This window comes from Crocuta crocuta, unplaced genomic scaffold, assembly GCF_008692635.1.
Source record: "Crocuta crocuta isolate KB4526 unplaced genomic scaffold, BGI_CrCroc_1.0 scaffold322, whole genome shotgun sequence".
Classification (NCBI taxonomy): domain Eukaryota; kingdom Metazoa; phylum Chordata; class Mammalia; order Carnivora; family Hyaenidae; genus Crocuta; species Crocuta crocuta.
Genome location: NW_027532592.1, coordinates 5,227,851 through 5,252,887, shown reverse-complemented (window position 1 = coordinate 5,252,887; position 25,037 = coordinate 5,227,851). Strand labels below are relative to the sequence as shown.

The 25,037-nt window shown below is 35.1% G+C and overlaps 1 protein-coding gene across 3 annotated transcripts in view; it reads left to right on the top strand.

The window, feature by feature from the left end:
* The window catches only part of KIFAP3 (kinesin associated protein 3), a 160,376-nt gene that overhangs the window by 75,032 nt on the left and 60,307 nt on the right, over positions 1 to 25,037 (top strand). For all 3 annotated transcript variants that reach the window (XR_013338972.1, XM_077779883.1, XM_077779884.1), the window contains one exon: positions 18,095 to 18,195. Coding sequence is in view for 2 of the 3 variants with exons in the window: in XM_077779883.1 (XP_077636009.1) it covers positions 18,095 to 18,195 (101 nt within the window). In the remaining variant the exon portion in view is untranslated. The remainder of the gene's footprint in view (positions 1 to 18,094; positions 18,196 to 25,037) is intronic.

Sequence of the window (25,037 nt, the reverse complement as noted above, 5' to 3'; positions counted from 1 at the left end):
ACTACAATCTAATACTCATATGTGTATGTGATATATATATGCATGTGTATATATCCTTAAGTGTATATTTGTATACATTACATTTACTTATTACATATATGTGGATTCTAACATATGTTAAACATTTTTTAAAATGTTCACAAAGCAGTATTTACCATTCTATGTACAGTGAACTGTATTTTCTATTTATTTTCTGTTCTTTATTCTACTTATGACATATTGATTTTATGTTCCATTTGATTTGACATTCATTTGGAAAACATTGAACTATGGGAAAGTGATTAGATTTCTTTCCCATCAAATGTTTAGAAATCTTAATCACTGTCTCTGCTGGATCTTTTATGTGTTGAAATTCTTCTAGGTTATTTTTGGCAAGTAGTGCTTGGAGTGATTCCATGGAATTGAAATTTTTTTAATGGAAAAAAATTTTGTAAATCAAGTATTTGAAGAATATGGGGTACTTTTTCTTCATTGTAATCATGGGGAAAGAATTAAAGATCATAGAGTGGAACATGAGTGGTCAGGTTGGTTTTTTACTAGAAAGAAATTCAAGTTGATAGAGGACTGAATTAAAGAGTTACCTATTTTATAGATAGAAATTGTTTATTTTTTAAAAGATGTAAAGCCAGGGCTACACATGTGAAGAACTTTTCAGAAGTGATTTTTAAGGGATGCTGTTTCAACTGGAAATGCTATCAGATTTTAAGTAGGTTTTTTTAATTATTATTTGGGGACCCGATAACTGAAAAATCTTTTCATATTTAATGATAGATTATTTTAACTAGAGTACAATGAATCATGAATCTTTCAGGCTGTAATAAAGCTGTGCTATATGAACATTTAATCCCCTTCTCTTGTATCCTGAAACATTTAACTAGTACATTGCGACCCCTGCTGTTGTGAGAATTGCTGAATAACTGGGAAAAAAATGTAATTGAGGAAGATTTTGTGATTTGGGTTATTTTTAAAGGCAGAGAGGTTTTGTTATAGCTTAGCTGTTTTGCCATATGAGGCTGAGTGGAATGTTATTCAGTAGAACCAAAAATTATATTAAAATTTTTCTTTTATATAAAACATTTCATTTAGGAGTTTTGAATTTGGCTTTTCCTTTGATATCAGGGACACATAAAGGGATTAATAAGGAATTTGAGAAATCATTTTAAAAATTTTCTTTCTCCATTTATCCTGAAATTGGTTTGAATAGCTTTGATCTTTTGCTAAGTATAGAAATTCCCTCAAGGGAATAACCTTATAAAATGTGTAGGTCTCATCCTACATGTATGAATTTTTGCTTTTATTAAAACAAAAATGGAATAGTCACAGCCAGCCTAGTGGTTAAAAAATTTTTCAAAATTTTTATTCAGATCCATGAGAAACCTTGTATCTAAATATTCCTTTGTTTTTCTTAAATACTGCCAAATTTTTCCATTCTAACTTCATTTTTGATAATGTTACTTTCCTAAAATTTCATAAAGGATCCTAAACTTACCTCTGCTTTCTAGTTCAGTATCAGTTATAAATCTTTTCAGTTTTATTCATCCCCGTACTTGACACATAATTTCTTAGGTCTATTAACTTTGTATTCCCATCTGGGAGACCTAAAACAGCCAGTGGTTTCAGCAAATATGATTATATGCAAATTGAATTGGACCTCGAAAGTTTGTCTTTATTTAGCCAATTGTTAGTTTAGTCCGGTTTTTTATGATATAGAGTTAATTTTTTAAGTGCTTACAGATTTTTGGCTCATCTAAGAATCAAATCATTAAAAAAATATTCCCTGTCATAAGTTCTTAAGCCATTTGACCTTGATGTGTCTCAAGAGTGCTTCCTTATGTCAGAATATCCTGGGTTGGGAGATGGCAAGGAAATTCTTTGTCATAGTGTGTTCTTCAGTTTCCTGGAGAATGCACTGATAGTGTTTCAAAAGTAACTTGAAAACTAAATGTCCTTAGCTCTTCTTCTGAAGCACCAGACTAATGTTTTTGCACCTCTCAGTTGCTTTGGCGTGGATGATTCATAAGCTAATAAGCATTGTTTGATGTGCTGGGGGATGATGTTAAGTAAAGGAGCAAGCATAAATCCACAATTAAAGTGTATTCTTTGGGAGAGCTTACCTAGTTCATCATGAAATAGTTCATGCATAAAGCTTTAAAAACCACATAATGGGGGAGACAGTGTATTACAGAATGCATAATCAATATTTTTTTAAAAACTACAGATTTCATTGGTGAACTCTTTTGAAGAATTTTGAGTTTATTTACAGTATTATTTTTCCTTTGTGAATGATATTTATATCTTAAATTGAGTAATGTTCCAAGTTTTCCTGTCAGCTTTTCAATTTTTAACTTGATTTTCAAAGGGACTTAAACTCCAGGGATAAACGTACACATAAAATGTGTAGGTCCTCATCCTACATATACGAATTTTTGCATTGGTTAAAACAAAAATGGAATAGTTACAGACAGCCTAGGGGTTCAGCAGATTAGATGGCTACCTATAAATTATAGGCAATCACCACTTTCCACAATTTCTCTGTTATTTTGTACTTTTCCCTGTTTATTAGGAGACTGTAGGAATTCAGTGGTTAGAGAGCATCAGTTTTCAAACTATGGTCCCAGGACCCCTTTCACTCTTAAAAATTATCAAGGACCCCCAAAGCACTTTTGTTTATGAGGGGTTATATCTATGGATATTTACTGTATTCATAATTGAGGAAAAATTAAATATTCACATTAAGATAAAAAACTTGCTATGCATTAACATAAATATTTTTTGAAAACGAAACAAAAATTAGTGACAAGAGTAGCATAATTTTGTATTTCTCAAATTTCTTTTTTTTTCATTTTGCAAATTTCTTTAAAGTCAAGCTTGATAGACAACAGCTGGCTCTCCTTGCTCCCTCAACAGTCTGTTGTGGTATCATATTTCGTGTATGTCTTACTTAGCGTCTTATGAGAGAATGTGAATTTTAAAAAGGAAAGTAATATATTAGTGTCGTTATACAATAATATATATTATTGTTATACAGCAATATACTAGTGGTGTAATTTTGGGGATCACCTTTAGGGATCCTCAGACTACACTTTGAAAACCAGTGAATTACAGCATTCCTTTAAAGCTTTTAATTCCTATTAAATGCATACACTCCTGATTGTAATAATACACCAGAAGTCTCAAATTAGCAGCTTAAATCCAGCTAGAAGACATGTTTGGCTTTATCAAAATATAGTCTCTTAATTTTATATTTGGAATTCAAGGCATGATCCAAACTCTCCCATTCTCCTGAGATAAACCTTACTTTCTTGTACACATTTCATTATATTTCTTGCCTTGCCCTTTAGACATTTCGAGTGTTCAGCCATTCACATTTTAGTGAGAATCATTTTTATCACTTTCTTTGGTGCTTTGTGAAGAAGGGTCGGGAATGTATGACCTGATGTAGGAGAATGGAGATAGAAGACCCTGAGCGCAGAAGTACAATAGCATCCAGTAAATACTGGATAATTAACCAATACTAGACTTTTCATGCTGTCCAGAAGTCATATTACATTTTCTTCTTTATCTGATTCTCCCACTCTCCTAAGTGAAAATTTCATTCCTCTACCTTTTCATAAATCCAACACCTCACCTCATCCTCAGTTCATTACCTTGTTTTATTCCTATTTCACTATAGAAGCAATCAGAAAAACTTCCATGAGTCCCTATTGCCACACTTACCCCCCCACTCCTGTACGTTGCTTCCCTCCCATTATTCTGGATGAACTTACTCCTAGTCTTACCATTGACCAGCATTCCCTCTCCATCCCATTCCCTGTCACCTACTCAAGGTTCTTGCTCTATCAGTTCTCCTCCCCTGCATTAATTTTTCCATCTCTAGAAGATCATTCCCATTGACATATAGATATGCTATTATTTCTTCCATCTTAATATTCTTCTTTACTCTCACTTAACTCTTTTATCTTTCAACCACCATCCCATTTCTCTTCTTCTCATTATTGCAGAATGCCTCAAGAATTGTGGTCAATCCTGTCAGTTTCTCATTTCCTTTTTGCATACATTCATATCCTTTCTTGTCTGCTCTGTGTTCTGTGCATCCCACTCCGTCTTTCTCCTCTCTTCTCTCTCCTCTCTCAATTACCCCCTCACTCACTGTTCTACACTTTTTAATCTTTAACAGTTAGGCTTTCACACACACACACACACACACACACACACACACACACACACACACACATTGCACCACTGTGGTCAAGTTCCAGCGATCTCTACGTTGCTAAATCCATTGGTCAGTTCCCAGCACTCCTAGTACTCACTCAATCAGTGAACATTGGTAGTTTCTCTCTTCTTTTTTTTTCATTGATTTTCCAGAACACAGTAGTCTTCTGGCTTTTCTCCTAAGTACCCAGTCCTTCTCAGTCTTCTTTTCTGCTTCTACCTTATCTCCCCAGTCTCTAAACGTTAGAATACCTCCCAGGGCTTAATCCTTAGAGTTTTTCTTTTTNACGCTTAACCGACTAAGCCACCCAGGCGCCCCTCCTTAGAGTTTTTCTTGACCTATACTTACTCCCTTGGTGACTTCATCCATTCTATTTAAATACTCTGCCTATATTGATGACTCCCCAATATAAATAGAAAGATCATTTCAGCCTCTTCTCTAATTTCCTTACTCCAGACTACCACTTGGATGCCTTATTAGTGTCTGAGATTTAATATCTTCAAACTTAAGCTTCTCATATGCTCCCACTCCATTCCCTATGTCCACTGTTTTCAGTGTCACTGTCTTTTCTCTCTCCATAAATGGCAACTTTCTCTTTCTAATTCACCAACCCAAACTGGGGAAGCTGTCCTTAATTTCTCTTTCTCCCTCCTGCCCTACATCCAGTCGATCTTGGCAGCTTTGTCTTCAAAACATAGCTGCTACTACCCTGCTGCCAGCCCCATCTTCTCTTTCCTAGCATAATACAGTAGCATCCTAACTCATCTTTGTGCTTCTACCCTTGCCCCACATTCTCTCCTTAACACAGCACACAGAGTGATCACATTAAAATTTGAGTTAAATCATGTCATTTTTCTGCTCAAAAATATTCAATGACTTCCTATCCAGAGAAGAACCAAAGTCCTTATAACTGCCTACAAGCGTTTATATGTTCTCTCCCAGCTCCTTCTCTAACTACATCTTCTAGTGCTCTCATTTTTGTTCTTTCTGCTGAAAGCTCATTGGCCTCCGTGCTATTCCTTGAACCCAGTAATGATACTCCTAACCTCATGACTTTGGCACTTCCTATTCCTTCTGCCTAGCATGTCCTCTCCTAGTTGTTTGCATGGTTCAGTCCCTCATGAAAGGGCTTTGCTCTCAGGTTATCCTATTTAAAATTCCTGATTTAAAGTTCCTGATGTTCTTTCTCTTTTCCTTTTATTTTTCGTCATAGCACTTCATCACCACATGATGTATGTTTCATGTCGTTACCTTATTTATTGTCTTCACCACACACCCACCATCACCACCATTCCCATCGGGGCCCAAAGACTATAAGCTCCATGAAAATGTGGCTTTGTATTAGTCTCATTCACTCCTGTATTTCCACTGCCTACAAAAATGTCTAGCACATTGTAAGTTCTCAGAAAATATCTGGTAGGTGGTTGGATGGGTTAATGTATGAAAGGAATACATGAAAGGAATGACCATTAAAAGAGCTGAGCTTTCATCTCCTTCCTTCCCTTCACCCCTTATTGGTTGCATGACATTAGGCAAGTCAGTAGATCTGAGCCTTTCGTCCTGTTTAGAAAATCCATACCACAGGATTGTTTTGCAACTCCAATGAGAGAATTAACATCTATTTCATAACTAAAAAACCTTATACAAATGTTAGTTATGATAAGGTGGAAGAAACGGAAGGGAAAATTTGAGGGGTAATGGTGGCTAAATGAAAAAAGATGAGGAACACAGAAAATTCTAAGTCTTCTTACTTCGTAGTTTTGACTATTCTATGCCTGGTTATAGGAGGTTTGTTTTAAACTTTGAAGTAGCACTTTAATTTCACTTATCTGATATAGATAGTGTGATTCAAGGCAGGCTCTTCTGATACAGTGATAACTCAAAGTGTGGTCCACCAGCCAATACACATTCATAAACTTTTTTTACTGGTCTGAAATGAGTAAACCCAGAAATTGAGAATCAGCATTTAGACAACTTACAGCAACTTATGCATATAATATTATGTCTGCTGAGTATAATACATTTTTTGAACTTCTATTCTGCATACATTTTCTTTAATTTTATTTTCATCATACTTTATAAAAGTATCGGTCTTTGACACATGGGAAGAAAAATAAAAACTTGACCCTTCACCAATGATACTTTGAGAAGCACTATTTAAATGGATGAAAAGACAGGTTTGATCTAGATTAGCATACTATTCTTGTAAAGTATTCCAAAGCCCATACATGCACCTCTATGTTTATTCCAGCATTATTTACACTAGTTAAGATATAGAAGCAGCCCAGGTGTCTTTTGATTGATAAATGGATAAAGAAGATATATACACACATACATGCACAACACACACACAGACACAAATGGAGTATTTTTCAGCCATAAAAGAGAGTGAAATCTTTGTTGCCATCTGCAACAACATGGATGGTACTAGAGTATAATATTAGGCAAAATAATTCAGTCAGAGAAAGACAGATACCATATGATTTCACTCATGTGGAATTTAAGAAACAAGACAAACAAGCAAAAGGAAAAAAGAGAGACATCAAGAAACAGACTCAACCATAGAGATCCAATTAATGGTTATCAGAGGAGAGGGAGGTGGGGTAGTGGGTGAAATAGGTGATGGGGATTAAGGAAGGCACTTGTCCTGATGAGCACAGGGTGATGTTTGGAAGTGTTGAATCACCATATTGTAGACCTAAAACTAATGTAACACTGTACCTTAACTGGAATTAAAATAAGAACTTTTGAAAAACACCAAAAACACACACACACAAAATAAAATAAAAAAACAAAAAACCCAAATGTTGAATCCAGCGTCATAAATTACCCTGCCTAGAAATACTTCTTTAGTTCATTTATGAGCAGACAGGAGAATGTTTCCTTAAAAAAAACTGAGGAATTAGTGTTACCTAGAGATGTTGGTAGCTTTTCAATATATATATTAATAATAATAGTAATAGCTAAAAATCAGACTCATACTCAATAAATATTCATCATGTGCTTAACTTGTATTAGGCACATTCACATGTAATTTATGAGTCTGTGTGTAAGTTAACTAAAAAATTTAACTAGCCCAAGTTGCCCTTTAATCACCAGAGGCATCAGGTCATTATACATGTATAGCACTGCATACAACTAGTGCGAAACGTTGGTCCGTAGTTTATTGATTTAAATTTCTATCTGTATAAATTTTGATTCTTCTAAATTTGGAAGTTGTGAGCATACTAATTTACATGGCTGGTTTGTGTTGAAACTAATTTTATTGGTTATGGCAGGAAAATTAGGATTCTGAGATTCAGTAGCACATTGTCATGCCTGTTTCACAGTTCCACATGAATCATTTCAAAAAGGATCCAACAGTAATGTTAGACCATATTCTCTTCACTGGAAGATAAATTAGGGTTTCCAAGGTGTTCTAAATGGATATAAATGTTCCTACATTCTGTGAGTAGACCCAGAATGGTTTTGAGAGTGAGAATGGCACCTGATTCATCTTGATCTAGATTACATTAGGTAATCTGGGTTTCAAGGAATTTTCCAAGGCTGTAGAAAGATTTTATCAGCATGTAGCAAGTCAGACCAGGTCAAGAGTTAAGTGATAAATGTTTGATTTCTTCCGGTTGAGACAACTCTGATTTCCCTTATTGTGGGAAATCACCAGAGCAGAGACTGTTGGACTCTAAACTTTGATCACTTAAAAATTAAGGGTTATTTCCTTTGACCATTCTGTCATATGTCCTTAAAAGAAAATTGAAACAGTTAAGTTCTGAACACCTTTGAAATTCCCCCATAATATTATTTTTCATTATAATTAATAGGACTCAACTTTTATTTTATCAGAAGCATCCTAAAATTAAGAAATAAAGCATGTCTTTATTTAGTGGAGAGAGTAATATGTAGTAAATGACATTTTTTGGCCTGTTTATTAAAAACTGTTGGAAAATTATCAGAATGATGTTTTCTAATTAGGTGTTTTCCATTTTTTAAAAACTAGGTTGCCTTTATGATTGTTTAAGAAACTTAAAATAGACTTTTTAAAATAACTTCATTTGGCCTGTTTATTACAAAACTGTTATGGAATTTCACACATCTGTTTCAGCATGCAACTCCTCATAGACTACTGCACTGTTTCTCAATTTTAATAGGCCTCATTTATCCTATAAATAAACCTACATTTTCTTACCTGATCAAGTGAGCAAACAATAGGGGTCAGATGTGGCAAACACTTTAACAAAAAGCACATGTTTAGCCGTCAGGGTGAGGTAGAGTCATACCACGATTGCTTGAAGTTATTAATGGCAGTAAAATTTATGCTTCCTCCTGTTTTCCCAATTAAATCAAGAAGCCTTTTTTCTTAGGATTCTTCTATCACCAGCTGGTTCCAATACTCTGTGTGTGAATATTGCCTGGGGTGTCTCCATTTCTACAAGGTAAAAGCTGACCGAAGCACATTAAGTCCGTGCTGTGGACCCATAGGCTAGAAAGCAGTCATTGTTAAGGGCTTTATTTTGGTCCCTATCATTTGTACCACAAGAGTGCACATTTTGTAGGGTGTATTATAAGTTGTTGTAGTATGCTGTGGATATAATAAAAGACCACTATAGACCAGGAAATAAAATAATTAAAACATGTTGAAAATATTTGAAAAATGAACTATATGGTAAAATGTACTGTTATACATAAAATGAATAAAAATGCATCAAAAGTGTTGGATTTTAGAGTACTTAGTGACTATCTCAGTGTGAATGAGCTATTGAGCTTACTGGCAGATTTACAATTTCATTTTTTATAGTTATTAAGTCAAGTAATTGGACACAAAAATCATTTATCCATGAAACCCCATTTCACAAAACTATTGTTACACTTGTTTTCATACTGATCATTATAACCTACACATTCTGTAATTTTCCCTCTTCAGTTCATGATTAAAAGCTCTTAGTTTGTATCTATTCATCTCAAATATTTATACTGTGAACAAATCTATTCTAAAACTGTCCAGTATAGTTGCAATCTTTAAAATGATCTCCTCAATTCAAGTTTAAACTAAGGCTGTCTGATCATACTGAGCATATATATCTTATCTTCTCCTGGGGCCTTTGTGACTTCAAAGGGAGTTTCCTACTTTGAATGAAGACATGGAGTGCAAAAGAGAATGAGAATCTGGTTAATAATGTGGCCCACAACTTGTGTTCTCACTCTGTCTTTACAAAGTGTTGGGCTGGGTCTACTGCAGAAGCGGAAATTTGGCTTTGAGTTCTGATGTTCAGACTCATATTTCTGCTTGACTGAACTGTGAATGGAAAATCCCAAATGTCTTACAAAATTAGTAACTAACTGGTGTTTTTACTAATCACTTCAGAGATGAAAAACTGAAGACATTTAAAATTCAAAACCCATCAGCATGCGTTTGCCCTTTAATTGGCAGAAAATCGATCATGAGAGCAGTCCAGAGAACTGGTTTTTTTTCCTCTTTCAGCTGCTCCAGCTGAACTACAGCTGCAAATTTTTTAAAAAGAAAAAAAAAGTCTTGAAGGTACTTTATAAGTGCAATAATTCCCACAAATCAGTTACTGGAGTTAATGACCAGTTTGTTAAGGCATTAACTGCCCTCAGCTGGGAATGACCAATTTCAAGGGAATGGCTGCACAACTGCTAAGATAATTCAGTAACACTTTCAAATAATGATCCAGCTAATTAACGGTGAATTCCTGTGGAAATCCTATCGAAGTACTTATGACCTCTGCATTTAATAGCCAGTGAGTTCATCATGATTCATGTTTATTACCGTAAATACCAAAGGAATCATAATGACTAGGCCATTTTTTTCCACCCTGGCCTTATTACTTGAACAGATTTGACTAATCCACCTTAGTCATTAAGGACCTAGTTCTCAAAATATTCAGTCTTTTCACTGCTCTACTCAAAATTCACAGGGCCTTTGGTGCTATGCCAGCACACGGGCTATTGGCAGCCTGTTTTTACTTGGGAATAATTGATGTCTGTAAGTCTTAAAGGGACCCTTTTGAAATGCCTGCCATTTGTAGGATGTAGAGGAATCCTAGCTGGTTAGCTGCAGTTTGTGGTTCTTGGTCATGAATTCTTATGGGAAAATCATACCCCCAAGCCCCAAATTCATTTAAGATATACAAGATTTTTTTTGAGGTTTATTTCTCAAAAACCCAGATAGCCTTTCTTCCAATCAAAGAAGAAGATGATTAGCTTATTATGAAGGATAAGCTCTAAATTTTACTTGGACCATTTAATCTCTCTTAATGACTGTTTATTGCTATGTGATCTGCAAATTAGCCTTTAAGTAATAATAAATGTTGACTGCCAGAAAGCCATTACTTCTCGTGTGCAGCTGTGTTTGAGGAGATGAATTTAGGTTATTTCCAGACCATCTTCCTACTCCGGGTCTGCATTTTTGTCCTAAATACTTTGTCCTTTTGTTATAGCTGTCAGGATATCTGCTAGATGCCATAAAGTTATAGGCTATATTTTCATCAAGCAACTAATCATTTATATAATAATGCTTCAGTGAATAAGATAATTACGGTTTATACTGTAGTCTTCATTTATATACTGCAATTCCTTAGTGGAGAAAAGAAATATGTGATTTGTGACAGTAAGATATGAATTAGAATTGTCAAGGTAATGTGGGTAAGAAGATCATGTATAGAATATTTACATCTTTTTTCTTTTTTTATAAATTTTTAAAAATTTTTTATGTATTTCTGAGAGAGGGAGAGAGAGACACAGTGTGAGCAGGGGAGGGTCAGAGAGAGAGGGAGATATAGAATCTGAAACAGGCTCCAGGCTCTGAGCTGGTTGTCAGCACAGAGCCCGACGCGGGGCTCGAACCCATGAACCATGAGATCATGACCTGATCTGAAGTCAGACACTTAACCGACTGAGCCACCTAGGCGCCCCTCTGTCTTTTTTCTGAATAAAAGAGCAAATGTCAGTTTCTATATTTTTAAATTCCCTAAATAAATATAAAAAAGGAAGAAAATCAAAATTCTTTAATGTTTGTTTATTTTTGAGAAAGAGTCCATGAGTGTGTGAGCTGGGGAGGGGCAGAGAGGGGGGAGACAGAGGATCTGAAGGGGGCTCTGACAGCTGACAGTGCAGAGGCCAGTATGGGGCTCAGACCCATGAACTGTGAGACCATGACCTGAACCAGAGTCAGACACTTAACCAAGTGAGCCACCCAGGCACCCTGAAAATCAAATTTATAGATATTTGTAAATCACCTGACAGGGTTCCAGGGAACATCTTCCCAGACAAAACCAGAAGACGTATCAGCAACTTGTGTTATATTGACTTCTGAGTACAATATTGTAGTCCCTTAGATCTGTCATCACCTCCTTTCCCACTTTTCTCAAGGAAAAAGAATACCTCTGGTGTAATGCTCACCATACTTCAGTTTCTTTTGTTCAGTTGTGCTCAGCCCAAAAAGCTTAAAGATAAGTAATGTAGCTAATTGTGAGGTTTGTCTGCAGTATTCTTAGACTTCTGAGTCCTTTCATCATCTTGGTAGCCCATCATCTCTGCATTTTCCTCCTCTAGGAGTGAGATTTAGTTCCATCACAGATACATAATCAGGAAAGATGGATGAGAGATTCACTGCGTGTTTGTGGTAGTGGTGGAGGAGGAACATGTACTGAATCTGTATTTTGGTTATTTTTTTTCTCAAGTGACAACTCATTATTAAGGAACTTGGAATCCTGTAAGAATGAGAGAATAATGAAGGGCTCCTGTCAGATAGGGGTCACTGAGTGGAGCCTTGTAGTATGTACAAGGTATGTATGTATGTAGTATGTAACTCTCCTCAGCCCATACTTTAGAAATAGTAAAGTTTTACAGGAAGGTGACTGAGTAGAAGGACAGGTGGCTTAGCCGCAGGCTCAGAGTAAACCTCTGAACCTGTCTTGCTCATCTTAGAGAAATCTCTGCTGCTTATCTAACCTGCTTTATTTCTGACTATGATTTGATCTTGAAAAGAGAAATACCCACCGTATATGTTAGGGGCACATGATAGTATTGTTCTGTTGGTAAAACAAACAAAAAAACCCCATTCTTATTCATATAGTAATTATAGTAAGAAATGATATTTATTGGCTTGGTTTATTACTGTGTCAGACTCATTACTACTAATTGCTTTACCAGAATTCTCTTAACTAATCCTTTCGTAACAATCCTTTGAGTTAGATACAGTTGTTCTATAAATTTCACTGATGAAGAGAGTGAAGCACAGAGAATTTAAATAACACTCACAGGCTATATCACAAGTGCAAGAGTCACAAATTGAACCCAGCCTGTCCAGAGCCTGAGCTCTTAACCACAATGTTATGCTACTCGTGCCACTCATCTTTGAAGCTTCTATACCTTGTTTTTTTTTCCATAAAATCAAACACTGCCTGGTAGTAGTTGTTGTCCAATTTAGTGAAAGTGAGTTTCAGAACTGCTGAGGATCTAGTTCCCCAAACTGCTGAGGGGATAATTCATTTTGTCCCTGTCAAGAACTTCTTTGGCCCTTTAGAACCTACTGTATCTGGGCACAGGTCTTCCAAGAAATAACTGATGGTCGTTCTGCATTTCATCTTCTCTCTTCCCCTCTTCTGCCACCCTCCCACTGTCTTTCCAAGACTCTCAGGTCTAATAGACTCCCTTCTAATTTTATCTCCTTCCTGTACTGTGTCACTAAGGAATAATGATAATAACAGAAAGTCCATGAATAGGCTTTGTAGTCACACCTAGATTTGACTCTCAGATTCATGATGGTGTCTTTTTTGGAAGGACTCATAACCTTAATGGATATAATTGCCTCATCTCCAAATCAAAGATAATACTTACCTCTTCACTTGCTGTAAGGGTGAATGAGAAAACATATGCTTATCATACAATAGGAGCATTATCACTGTTTGCTTGACCGTTTCTATTTTCCCTTTTCTCAATTATGGTTATAAAAAGATTGGCTGTCTACCAGGCTTTCAGGACAGCATTGTTTCCCTGGAGCTTCTACCTCAGCCCCTTAGTTTTCAGCTTGCTTTTGGGCATGATAATCATTTTAGGTACAGATTATGGGGGTGGGTGGGAGGAGATGATGGGAACTGGGGACATGTTCAGAGGTTTTTTTAATAGTGTTCATGATAGAGAAGAATTAGGAATGCATGGAGAGCTGCATGAGTATTCACCTTGGGCCACGAGTATGGAGGGAGGAGAAGAGACAGCACGCAAGAGCAGACTCAGGACTGGCTGAAGAATGAATCATTCTATTTTTTTAAAAATATTTTCATTTATTTCTAGGAGAGAGAGAGACAGCGTGAGCAGGGGAGGGTCAGAGAGAGAGGGAGACACAGACTCTGAAATAGGCTCCAGGCTCTGAGCTGGCAGTCAGCACAGAGTCCGACGCGGGGCTCAAACCCATGAACCGCGAGATCATGACCTAAGCGAAAGTCGGATGCTTAACCGACTAAGCCACCCAGGCACCCCTGAATCATTCTATTTCTTGAGACTAGATATTTAGTTTTACTGTGAAAGAAAAAAGTAAGTTATTGTTATATCTGAGATCTGTTTCTTACATATGTTATTCTGCTTTTTAGAAATTATTATAATTTTAGGATATTACTTCAGGCTTCCTATCCTGTCACATATTCTTTACCCTTGATTTATCCTTTGGAAGCTATATATACACACACATATATATACATACATATATACACACACACACATATATATTACCCTTATATAAATTATGTTATCATTAGCTCTAAAGGAGCTTCCTTGTTAACTATTTTATAGAGTACAGATCCCTTAAAAGTGAATCTTTTCTCTCATCTTATATGAATGATGCACCACCTTAGATCATTGTTTTTTAGAATCCTTTTCATTGATACCAGGAATAAACTCTCCTCAAGCCTCCTGTTTCATACCTAGTTCCACATTGAATTTTAATTTGTTCGGTGATTTACTTTGATGCTGAAGAATCTTTTCATTGTAATTAATTCTCTTTGTTTTTTTTACCATTTACCAAGTTGTGTGCATTGGAATCCTACTTTTCAGTGAACCTACTACATAGAGAAAATATCTTCAAATAATATTTTGTTAAAAAAATATTTTGTAAAAGTTAAGCAGGATTAGCATATACCCACAGCTGACCAGCATATAGAAAAAAACCTGAAATATCAGGGAAAGGGAGATTTGCCTTCAGAATATGAAAGTTTATTGGGGCACCTGGATGGCTCAGTCAGTTAAGCATCTGACTTTGGCTCCCATCATGATCTTGTGGTTCCTGACTTCAAGCCCCACGTCGGGCTCTGTGCTGACAGCTGAGAGCCTGGAGCTGCTTCAGATTCTGTGTCTCCCTCTCTCTCTGCCCCTCCCCTGCTCACACTCTGTCTCTGTCTCTGTCTTCTCTCAAAAATAAACATTAAAAAATTAAAATAAAAAAAGAATGTGAAAGGTTGCTGAAGGACCCTACTTAAAAAAGCTAAATACTGTGAAGTATAATCTGACTGAACCATAAGGATATCCTCCTCCTTGAAGAATAAAGTTGGATTTTTTCACTTTAAAAAAAATTTAATGTTTATTTTTGAGAGAGAGAGAGAGAGCATGAGCAGGGAGGGGCAGAAAGGGAGGGAGAGAGAATCCAAAGCAGGCCCCAGGTTCTGAGCTGTCAGCATAGAGCCTGACATGGGGCTCAAACTCACAAACCGTGCGATCATGACCTGAGCCGAAGTCGGATGCTTAACCAACTGAGCCATCCAAGTGCCTCAGATTTCTTCACTTTTAACCTACATATTAGAAAACCCATACAGCAGTGCCTGGTGGCTCAGCTGGTTAAGCATCTGATTTGATTTCGACTCAGGTCATGATATCATAGATGGGGAGATTGAGCCCCACCTCAGGTTCTGTGCTGACAATGTGGAGCCTGCTTGGGATTCTCTCTTTTCCTCTCTCTCTGACCCTTTCCTGCTCTCGTGCATGTGGGTGCACACACTCTCTCAAAATAAATAAGTAAACATTAAAAAAAAAAAGAAGACCTATACAAAGATTTGTTTTCCTATGACAAATGTGTTTTTACTAGAATAAGTGTAAATGCATGCCTTCAACAGTTTGAAAATATGCTTTAGTAATATCTATGAATCTTTTCTATTTAGATTGCTTTGATCCCAAGAACCAAACATTGGAGTTGATGGTATTCCCAATTTGTCTATACTTTTCCTCATTTTGGAGTAATTTCACAATTTTTGCATTACATCTTCTTCCAAATAGAAGTCTTACCCCCAAATACTTAACGTGCATATATTTTACGGCTAACTGTGTTTCTGACTTACTAGTCTACATCTTCAGATTAAGTATACTTTCTCCTATTTTATTGTATCTTACCTTTTCATCTAAGCCTAGGGTCATTATCCTTAGAGCTTATCTTTCTAATTCAGTGTCTGTCTTCTCTATAGATTGTGTAGTGAAGTTTTTCAAATAGTAGACAGGACCAGAAATTTACCTAAAATGATTTCACGTGAGCTCTTAATTCTGCAAAGTTTCTATAGATTGTAGTGCTATAGAGAAACAGATGTAAAACATGAGGTAAAATAAGTGTTATTTCATATATAAAATGTAGTTTCTGCCTGTGTTGTATTCCAAGTGATTGACTTAGTGAATTCAAGATTTTTAGTTAAAATGAAAATGTATACTAGTATGTATTCATCAGATAAAGAATGGATTCTATTGTTTTTGTTTTATCCCAGGGAGTCATTTTTACACTGATATTGAAGGCCAAACTATCTTACAAGATGGAAAAATCCAGCTTTTAAAAAATTCTGTTTCAAAAATGTGTTTTATCTTGCCATATATCTGTCAGTCAGTACAGATCAGTCTTTTATACCCAATATTAGAAGGCCATTTCATCTTATCAAATACAAAAGTATTTGAGAGCTATTGTAACATAATCTGGTGAAGATTTTAGAATCAGAGTTTAAATCCCTGCTTACTTATAAGGCTGTGTAGCAAATATGTATTTTTCTCTAAGCATTGAGTTCCTTATCTGAAGCATAGGGTTGATAATATTCACTTATATTGTATGTATATATTATACATATGTTATATGTATATATTATATATATAATGTTTATTTTGTATTTTGAGATAGAGCACAAGCAAAGGAGGGGCAGAGGGAGAGTGAGAAAGAAAATCCCAACTAGGCTCTGCACTGTCAGCACAGAGCCCAACACACGGCTCGAACTCATGAACTGTGAGATCATGACCTGAGCTAAAATCAGAAGTTAGATGCTTAANACGTGCTATATTTTTCTCTAACATATAGGCTTGAGGAAAACAAAGAACTAGAGATAGAGAGTCACTATATTTTTTTTACTTACATGTAAAAGTTCTCCTATAACTTTTAAAATATTTGTCTCAAGTCTGAAGCTCTTGTAGAATTTAATGATTTCTGTGTTTGAATAAATGTGTTTATTTCTTCTGTTTATCCTCTGATTTTTTTTTAATGTAACACTGCATCTTGCTTTCCACCTTTATGGAGATCTAATTGACATATAACATTATTTAAATTTAGGGTATGTGATTTAATGATTTGATATATGTATATATTGAAAAATAATTCCCACAATAAGGTTAGTTAACACATCTATCACCTCACATAATTACTGTGTGTGTGTGTGTGTGTGTGTGTGTGTGGTTAGAACTTTTAAGATTTACTCTCAGTAACTTTCAAATATATACAATACAAGATTGTTAACTATAATCACTATTCTGTATAAATGTTAAAATCAGTCAGCAGGTATTTATTAAGAAACTACCATGTATTCTATTAGGCCTGGTGAGAATACCAAAGTTCATGTCCTCTAAATATTTCTAACCATCTGAAAAGATATGCCTAATATATCAAAAAATTTAATAAGAATCAAAAACAGAATTTTAAAAAACCTTAGTATTTTAGTAATTTTGTGGTATGGTAGACACAAGGGTAAAGGTGCTAAATTTATCCTCCATGTTAAAACATTTAAAATCTTCATATATTATTTATCAATTAAATTCACTTACCTGCTCAATTTTTTCAAATTCCAAATATCTTAAAATATTTCTCAGCCCAGAATTTTCAAAATGGATATTGTTTTTTGATAAAACTTTTTAAACAACTCTTGTAATTCTATTTCTATCACTGACTTAGAGATCATAAATAGGACCTTAAAATATGATCTACCTGAAAGCAAGAAGGATTACATGATATATAGAGTCCTTTATTTTTCAATCTATGATATATCATTTGTTTCTTTTTTTTCAGTTTTTAGGTGTATCAGGTTAGGATAACCTTACCTCAGAAGTTCTCAGGCAGTTCTTAGTCTGTTTATAGCCCTTAGCATTTTACAGTCATGTATTTTTTTTTTTTAGTGCTATAAATACTACCATACTTCTTTTATCATTTATTTTTCCAGTTTCTGAGTCATAAGAAATTAAATATACTTTCTGTTTACTATTTTTCATATATCATCACTGTTAGGAACTGGGTTAATCACGTATTTTGATGGAACATCAAGGGTGGGGAGGCCAGTGACCCAAAATGTTTCACAGTAGGCTACTGAAAACAGTAAATTCTTTGGTTTGAGCTTCATTTTTTTTCACAGACACACCTTGCAATATGCACAGTATCTCTTGGAAATTAGTGATATTTCACAGACAGTATATTCCAGACTTTGAAATTGAAGTAGGGAGGTCAAAGTATTTTTAAATTAGAGGTGTGTAAGCATTTGATTCAGGAATTTAAAAGTCTTAATGTATTAATTTGAGTGTGTTATACCCAAAAAAATCAGTTATATCCATCATTTAATGATGTGCATGATTTCTTATTCCCAGGTAATGAAAACTACAAACAAATAGCAATGTGTGTTCTTTACCACATCAGCATGGATGATCGCTTCAAATCAATGTTTGCATACACTGACTGTATACCACAGGTAAGTGGTTTTAAGTGTTTTTTAAAAGCATTAAAAATAAGTATTATTCATTTGCTTGTCTTGATTTGCCATATACATTTTTCCTTAAAAACAGTTCCCTCTTAAAAATAATATGAATTTGTGATAGAAAATTGGAAATACAGAGCAGTATAAAAATGAAAATAACTTTGTTATCCCAAACTCAAGAGATAACCATTCAACATTTTAGTATGTTTCTTCTGCAAAGTTAAAAAATAACATATTGAGATTATATGCATAATAGATCGCAATGTATTCTCCCATGTGATTGAATAGTCTTCAAAAATTATTTCTAATAGTTACATAATATTCTTTCGCATAAATGTATCATTATTATTGTTAAACTGTATGTTTTTTTTCCAATTTATCACATATATACAGATGTAAGTAAACATATGTAAACAAATGAAATAATGTGGAATAAATATGGTATATAAATGCTTATCCACATCCCTGAGTTTTTCTTTAAGTTCCTAAAAGTAGAATTACTAAGTCAAAAGGTATAAACACTTGTGTATGTGACTGTTACTTTCTAAGAAGGCATGTTTGTATTTCTAACCAGCACTCTACTTTTTTCCTTTTTTAAAATTTTGTTTTAATTCCAGTATAGTTAATATAAAGTGTTATATTAGTTTCAGATATACAGTAGTAATTCAGTAATTCCATACACACCCAGTGCTCATCACAAGTACACTCCTTGATCCCTTTCACTTATTACACCTATCTGCCCACCCACCTTCCCTCTAGTCACCATCAGTTCTCTATAATTAAGAGTCTCTCTCTCTGTTTTGTTTTTCCTTTGCTCATTTGTTTTGTTTCTTAAATTTCACATGAGTGAAATAATATTTCTCTTTTTCTGACTGAATTATTTCACTTAGCATTAATACTCTCTAGCTCTATCCATGTTGTTGCAAATGGCAAGATTTCATTCTTTTTTATGGCTGAGTAATAATCATTTGTGTGTGTGTAAATCTACACACACACACACACCATATCTTCTTTATTCATTCATCCTTCAATGAACACTTGGATTTCACTTTTAACAATACTGGCTAATATCATTTCTCTAAAAATAGAATTTCTCTATTTCTTTTTTTTAAATTGATTTTAACATTTATTTATTTTTGAGAGACAGAGAGAGACAGATCATGAGCAGGGGAGGGGCAGAGAGAGAGGAACACACAGAATCCGAAGCACGCTCCAGGCTCTGAGCTGTCAGCACAGAGCCTGACGTGGGCCTGATTGTGATGTGGGTCACAATCTCATGAACTGTGAGATTGTGACCTGAGCTGAAGTCAGATGCTCAGCCAACTGAGCCACCCAGGCGCCCCACCCCTCTTATTTCTTTTTATTTGCATTTCCATGAATATTAGTGAGGTTGAACTTTGTGTGTGTGTGTGTGTGTGTGTTTAATATCCACGTTACTGTATTTGCAAATTACTTACTCATGTCCTTTGCCAATTTTTTCATTGGCATGTGAATATTTTTAGTATTCGTAAATGAGATCCAAATATGGATAACTATTTTAATTCTTTGTCATATTACTAGTATTTCCTAACTTTGCCTGTTCATTTGTTTATGTTCAATGATTTTAAATGCTTTATCAAAATCCTTTTATCTTTAAGAAAGATTTTGCTATGACTCAGTTGCTTGATATATTTCATATGTTAGGCCTTTTTTGTCTTGAAGTAATTTAGTTTTTTTTTTTTTTAACATGGACTATGTTATAAGGATAGAGATTCTATACATATTACNTTATTTCTGAGAGAGAGAGAGGCAGCGTGAGCAGGGGAGGATCAGAGAGAGAGGGAGACACAGAATCCGAAGCAGTTGTGCCATCAATCTTTATTAAACTGAGCTCCACTAATTTGAATATCTGATGATTGGAGCATTGGTTGGGCCGATTTTAAATATTACATTATTTTTTATAAAATGGTTTCCTAACATAGAAAAAGAAAAATTGCAAGATGTATGGCAAACAATAAAAATAACACTTAAAAAAACACTTTAGGGGGCACCAGGGTGGTTCAGTTGGTTAAGCATCTGACTTTGGCTCAGGTGATGATATCACAATTTTTGAGTTTGAGCCCCGCATTGGGCTCTATGCTGACGGTTCAGAGCTTGGAGCCTGCTTCAGATTCTGTGTTTCCCTCTCTCTCTACCCCGTCCCTGTTCATGCTTGCTCTCTCTATCTCTCTCTCTCAAAAATAAAGATTAGGGATGCCTGGGTGGCTTAGTTGGTTAAGCGTCCGACTTTCACTTAGGTCATGATCTCACGTTTCGTGGGTTCGAGCCCCGCGTCAGGCTCTGTGCTGACTGCCAGCCCAGAGCCTGGAGCCTGTTTCAGTCTGTGACTCCCTCTCTCTCTGACCCTCCCTTGCTCATGCTGTCTCTCTCTCTGTCTCCTAGAAATAAATAAACATTTAAAAAAAAATAAAAAAAAATAAAGATTAAATGTATATAAAAAACACTTCAGAAGAATATGAATAGTAAGTCACACTTAGAAAAATAATTCCTCTTAAGACTCCTGCTTAGGCAATTCCTCATTAACCTAATATAAGTTATTAAATATATGTTACTTGAGAGAGAATTAATATGTAGTAAAAATAGACCATAATTTCTTTTTATTCTTATTGACCATCTTTTTATTCACCTCAAACTAGTGGGATGGTTTTAAAATTGAATTTGCTATTCCAGAATTTTAACACTTTATCTACATGTAATTAAAAAACTGATAAACTTTCAAGGGTAGTTTCTTAGCCTTTTATATCAAGAAGATAAACTAATTATGTTTATAGGAAATAGGCATTCTTCAAAGAATATAGAGCATATCTTATCTAACTAGGCAAGGGCTTCTTATAGAGATAACACATGTCAGAAGTGTAGCCAGTGCACAGTGTAATCAAATTCTTTGTCAAACAAGTTTTCAATAAAAGAGTAGCTATGTCAAAGGGAGATTGCAGGTGATTTACTACAGTCTCACTCCATATGTTCCAGGGTTTCTGCTTTGCAGTTTCAAAGAGTGTTCCTTTTCCAATCCCACTTAGTGTCAGAACTCCAGTGACTACAGGATATGAATTGGAAAGCAGCCAAAGAAGAATAGTATTCTTGCCTAGATTGACTATTTTTATCCAGATTAGATTGAAAGAAAATAACATTAAATAAAAAAGAAAGAAATGTAAAATAAAAAGGGATGGAAAAGTTTGGTGAATCTTCAAATTGGAGTTATCCTCTTTTAGAATGTATAATCTCAACCATAAGAAATAAAACTTTATTTTAAAGAAATAAGAGCCTTTTTAGGTCATTTTTGACACATAATTATTATTGCATTTGAAAACTTTGTACATAGAAAATTCTCCCATACCTTTACAAGAACAATATTCGTGCATGTTTTCTTGACTAATAATTTTTAATATCAAACATTTCTGCAGTGGGGTTTTCAGAATATCTATGAACTATATTTCATAAATAAAATCTTCCAAAACCTATTTAGTAGTCAATATTTTTTATTTTAATAAAAATTCAACGCTTATAGGAATGGTGAGGTACTGTTACCAAATTACATCATAAATATCCTGAAGTTTTTTAGTGTGAGGCCATATTTTGAGAAACCAAATGATACTCTCAAATATATTTGGTCCTAAAGTGCTATCCAGCCTATGACTTTTAAGGCTCAATTTTGAAATACCAACAGAAAAGCTGACATGGCTTCATTGCCACCCATTATGATATGCATTATAGAATAACAGAATTGTGGAAAGCACGTCTGGGATAAAGTTGCAATTTCCAATCTTCTTTCCTAAGTTAAAAAGATACTCCTTTCAGAGGTAGAGGCTACTCAGAGTAATGTTTTTAAAACTAGTAAAGCTTTAAACTATTGGTTGGGGCACCTGGCTGACTCAGTGTATGATTCTTGATCTCAGGGTTGTGATGAGTTTGAGCTCCACGTTGGGTGTGGAGATTACTTAAAAATAAAATCCTTAAAAAAAAAAAAACTTTGTGACAGTAACTGATTGTACTATTAAAGCTGTATCTGAGGTTTGGATCTTAGAATTAATGTAATACTTGGTTAACTTTGAAATTACACACATTAATATTTGTTTAGTAAAGACTGTCAAGGAGCGCCTGGGTGGCCCAGTCATTCGAGCATCTGACTCTTGTTTTTGGCTCAGGTCATGATCCCAGGGTCATGGGATCAAGCCCTGTGTCAGGCTCTGTGCTAAGCGTGGAGCCTGCTTGAGATTCATTCTCTCTCTCTTTCTTTCCCTCCCACCCTCCCTCTCCTTTTCCCTCTCAGCCCTTCTCCCCTGCTCTCTCTTTAAAAGAAAAAATAAAGCGTTATAAATGAAAAGCCTAAAATAATTTTGAAAGAAGGAAAGCTATGGTTTAGTAGTCACCCATATTCATTTTAATGACAAAAAATGTGGAATATGGTCCTATTCTTTAATTACATTAAATATTTATGTAAAGGAGCTTTATATCTCATAAAACACTATACAAAAATAAGGTACTCTTAGGGGCATCTGGGTGGCTCAGTCGGTTAAGCGTCTGACTTCGGCTCAAGTCATGGTCTCACGGTTCATGGGTTTGAGCCGCGCGTCGGGCTCTGTGCTGACACCTCAGAGCCTGGAGCCTGTTTCAGATTCTGTATCTCCCTCTCTCTCTGACCCTCCCCTGCTCACGTAGTCTCTCTCTCTCTCAGAAATAAATAAAACATTTTAAAAAATTTATATAAAGAAAGGTACTCTTAGTAAAATATCAAATCATTCACATTATTTTGGATCCATTCACTGTCCATTTTAAATACTGCCTTGTACGCATTTTATAAGATAAACCTATAATTAGAATTTTTGTAAATTATTTAATACTCAGAGTAGGTGCTTATATGTTCAATATGCCTCATAATCTCTCTCAATATTATATTACTTTTCTTCTTTTGTACTTTAGTGCCTCTAATTATCCAGTATATTGTAATGTTTCCCCTTATTATATCAGCATTCTGCAGAATTTGGGGTCCAGGGCTGGTCTGACTTTATATGTGGTCTTAATGGTCTCAGTGGGTGAATTGTTTCAGGTAAGCATTCTTGGGGATAACCAGGAGTTAATAGTTGTATTCTAATAATAGTTAAAAGTACACATTAACAGTTCATTGTTATTTAGACCTCTGAGATGCATGTTTTGTTTAAATAGGTGTAAATGCCATCCAGATGCTTATAAAAGTATTTATTGGTATTAGAATGGCCAATCAAAGTACATGTTTAGGTAATGATGTCATGGCGTTATTTAATATTTTACCCTAGAACAGTGTGTAAGAATCTTCATAGTGATCCACATGTTTTCTACCACGGTTGTCCTATTTGGCCCCTCTTTGATCTACATGCTTCTTTTAGGCTGAATGCTGGTAAACGTCCTTTCTGACAGCCCCCTTTGCTCCTGCCTGCCATTATCTGCTGAAGTTCAGAAACCAGAGCATCACTTCAAACAGCAGAGTTAGGGAGTAGCCAGTCAGCAGAGATTCCTGAGGCATGCAGAGTTCTGCCATAATCATTCAAAGATGTTGGGTGGGGGGATGGGGGTGGTAGAGGTGTATGTGAATTCAGAGAGCTGTGGGGGTTGGCCTCTGGTCACTGGTAAATAAGTGAAGTCAGGTGCCAGAGAGTCTAGACACAGTGATTTCAGTCTTGAGTCTTTGGTATCTGATACTCAATATGGGACTTGTCTGATTGAACACTATTGCCTCTTCATTGCACAGGCCTAAGCCCTTTTAGTGCTTTCCTGTTAAATTAGTAAAAGATGACAATGGACATAGTTAAAACAGAACAAATCTAGTTTTAATATTTCCTAGTTGTCAGCAATTACACTTACTTTTGAAGTACCAGGAGTAGCAATCAAATTAGAGACATAATGTTGCACATGGAGTTTGAAGGAAACTATTATTTTAAAATGTGAATGCTTTAATTAAAATTGAAGTGTTTCTCTTTCGTATTATGAAAAACTAATTCTATATCATCATACATTTCATTCACATTTAGTCCTAATTTCTCTTGATTTGGGGGGGCTAGGTGGATAAGATTTCAAACTGTACATTATTTTTTAAAAATCTAGCTCCTGATTACCTCACCACAGGATTTAACACAGAAATTAACAAAAACAAAACAAAACAAACAAAACCCCTCAGCTTCTAAATAGATCACCTCTAACCCCATTTGTAAGGGCAATTATCATACTACACGGTCAGTTTCAAGTAAATAGCAACAGATAGTTTACTTTGATGTAACAGATTTTTCTTATTATAAAGAAGTTTCTTGCAGGAGTAAAAATTTGGAAGAAATCTATAGTAACTTTTTAATTAGAGTATAAAAAACATACTAATTCATTAATTAGAGGATTATCAACTACATTTTTATTAATTTATAATGATTCCTTATCTAAAGATTCCATTAGTAGCAACATTTGTGGTTCAAGAGCCACCCTCTGGAAAAAGGCATGATATATTGCCAACTATTCACCTGTTACAGTGTTTTGTAGTTTTCAGCATATATATAAGTATAGTTTTGTTAGAATTGTACCTACTTAGGTATAGTTTTTTTAGAGCAGTTGTTAAGTGGATTGTGTTAATTTTGGTTTCCAGTTGTTCACTGCTAGCACATAGGAATACAGTTGGTTTTTATGTGTTGGCATATATCCTTTTTGAAACTTAAGTTATCTGAAACTAACATAGAGAATAATTAAAACAAGATTTAACAGACTAGGGTCTAACCAGTCAACAGATAGCTATTATTCATCCTGGATAGAAGGTACTCTGCTGGATTCACAAAGGCATG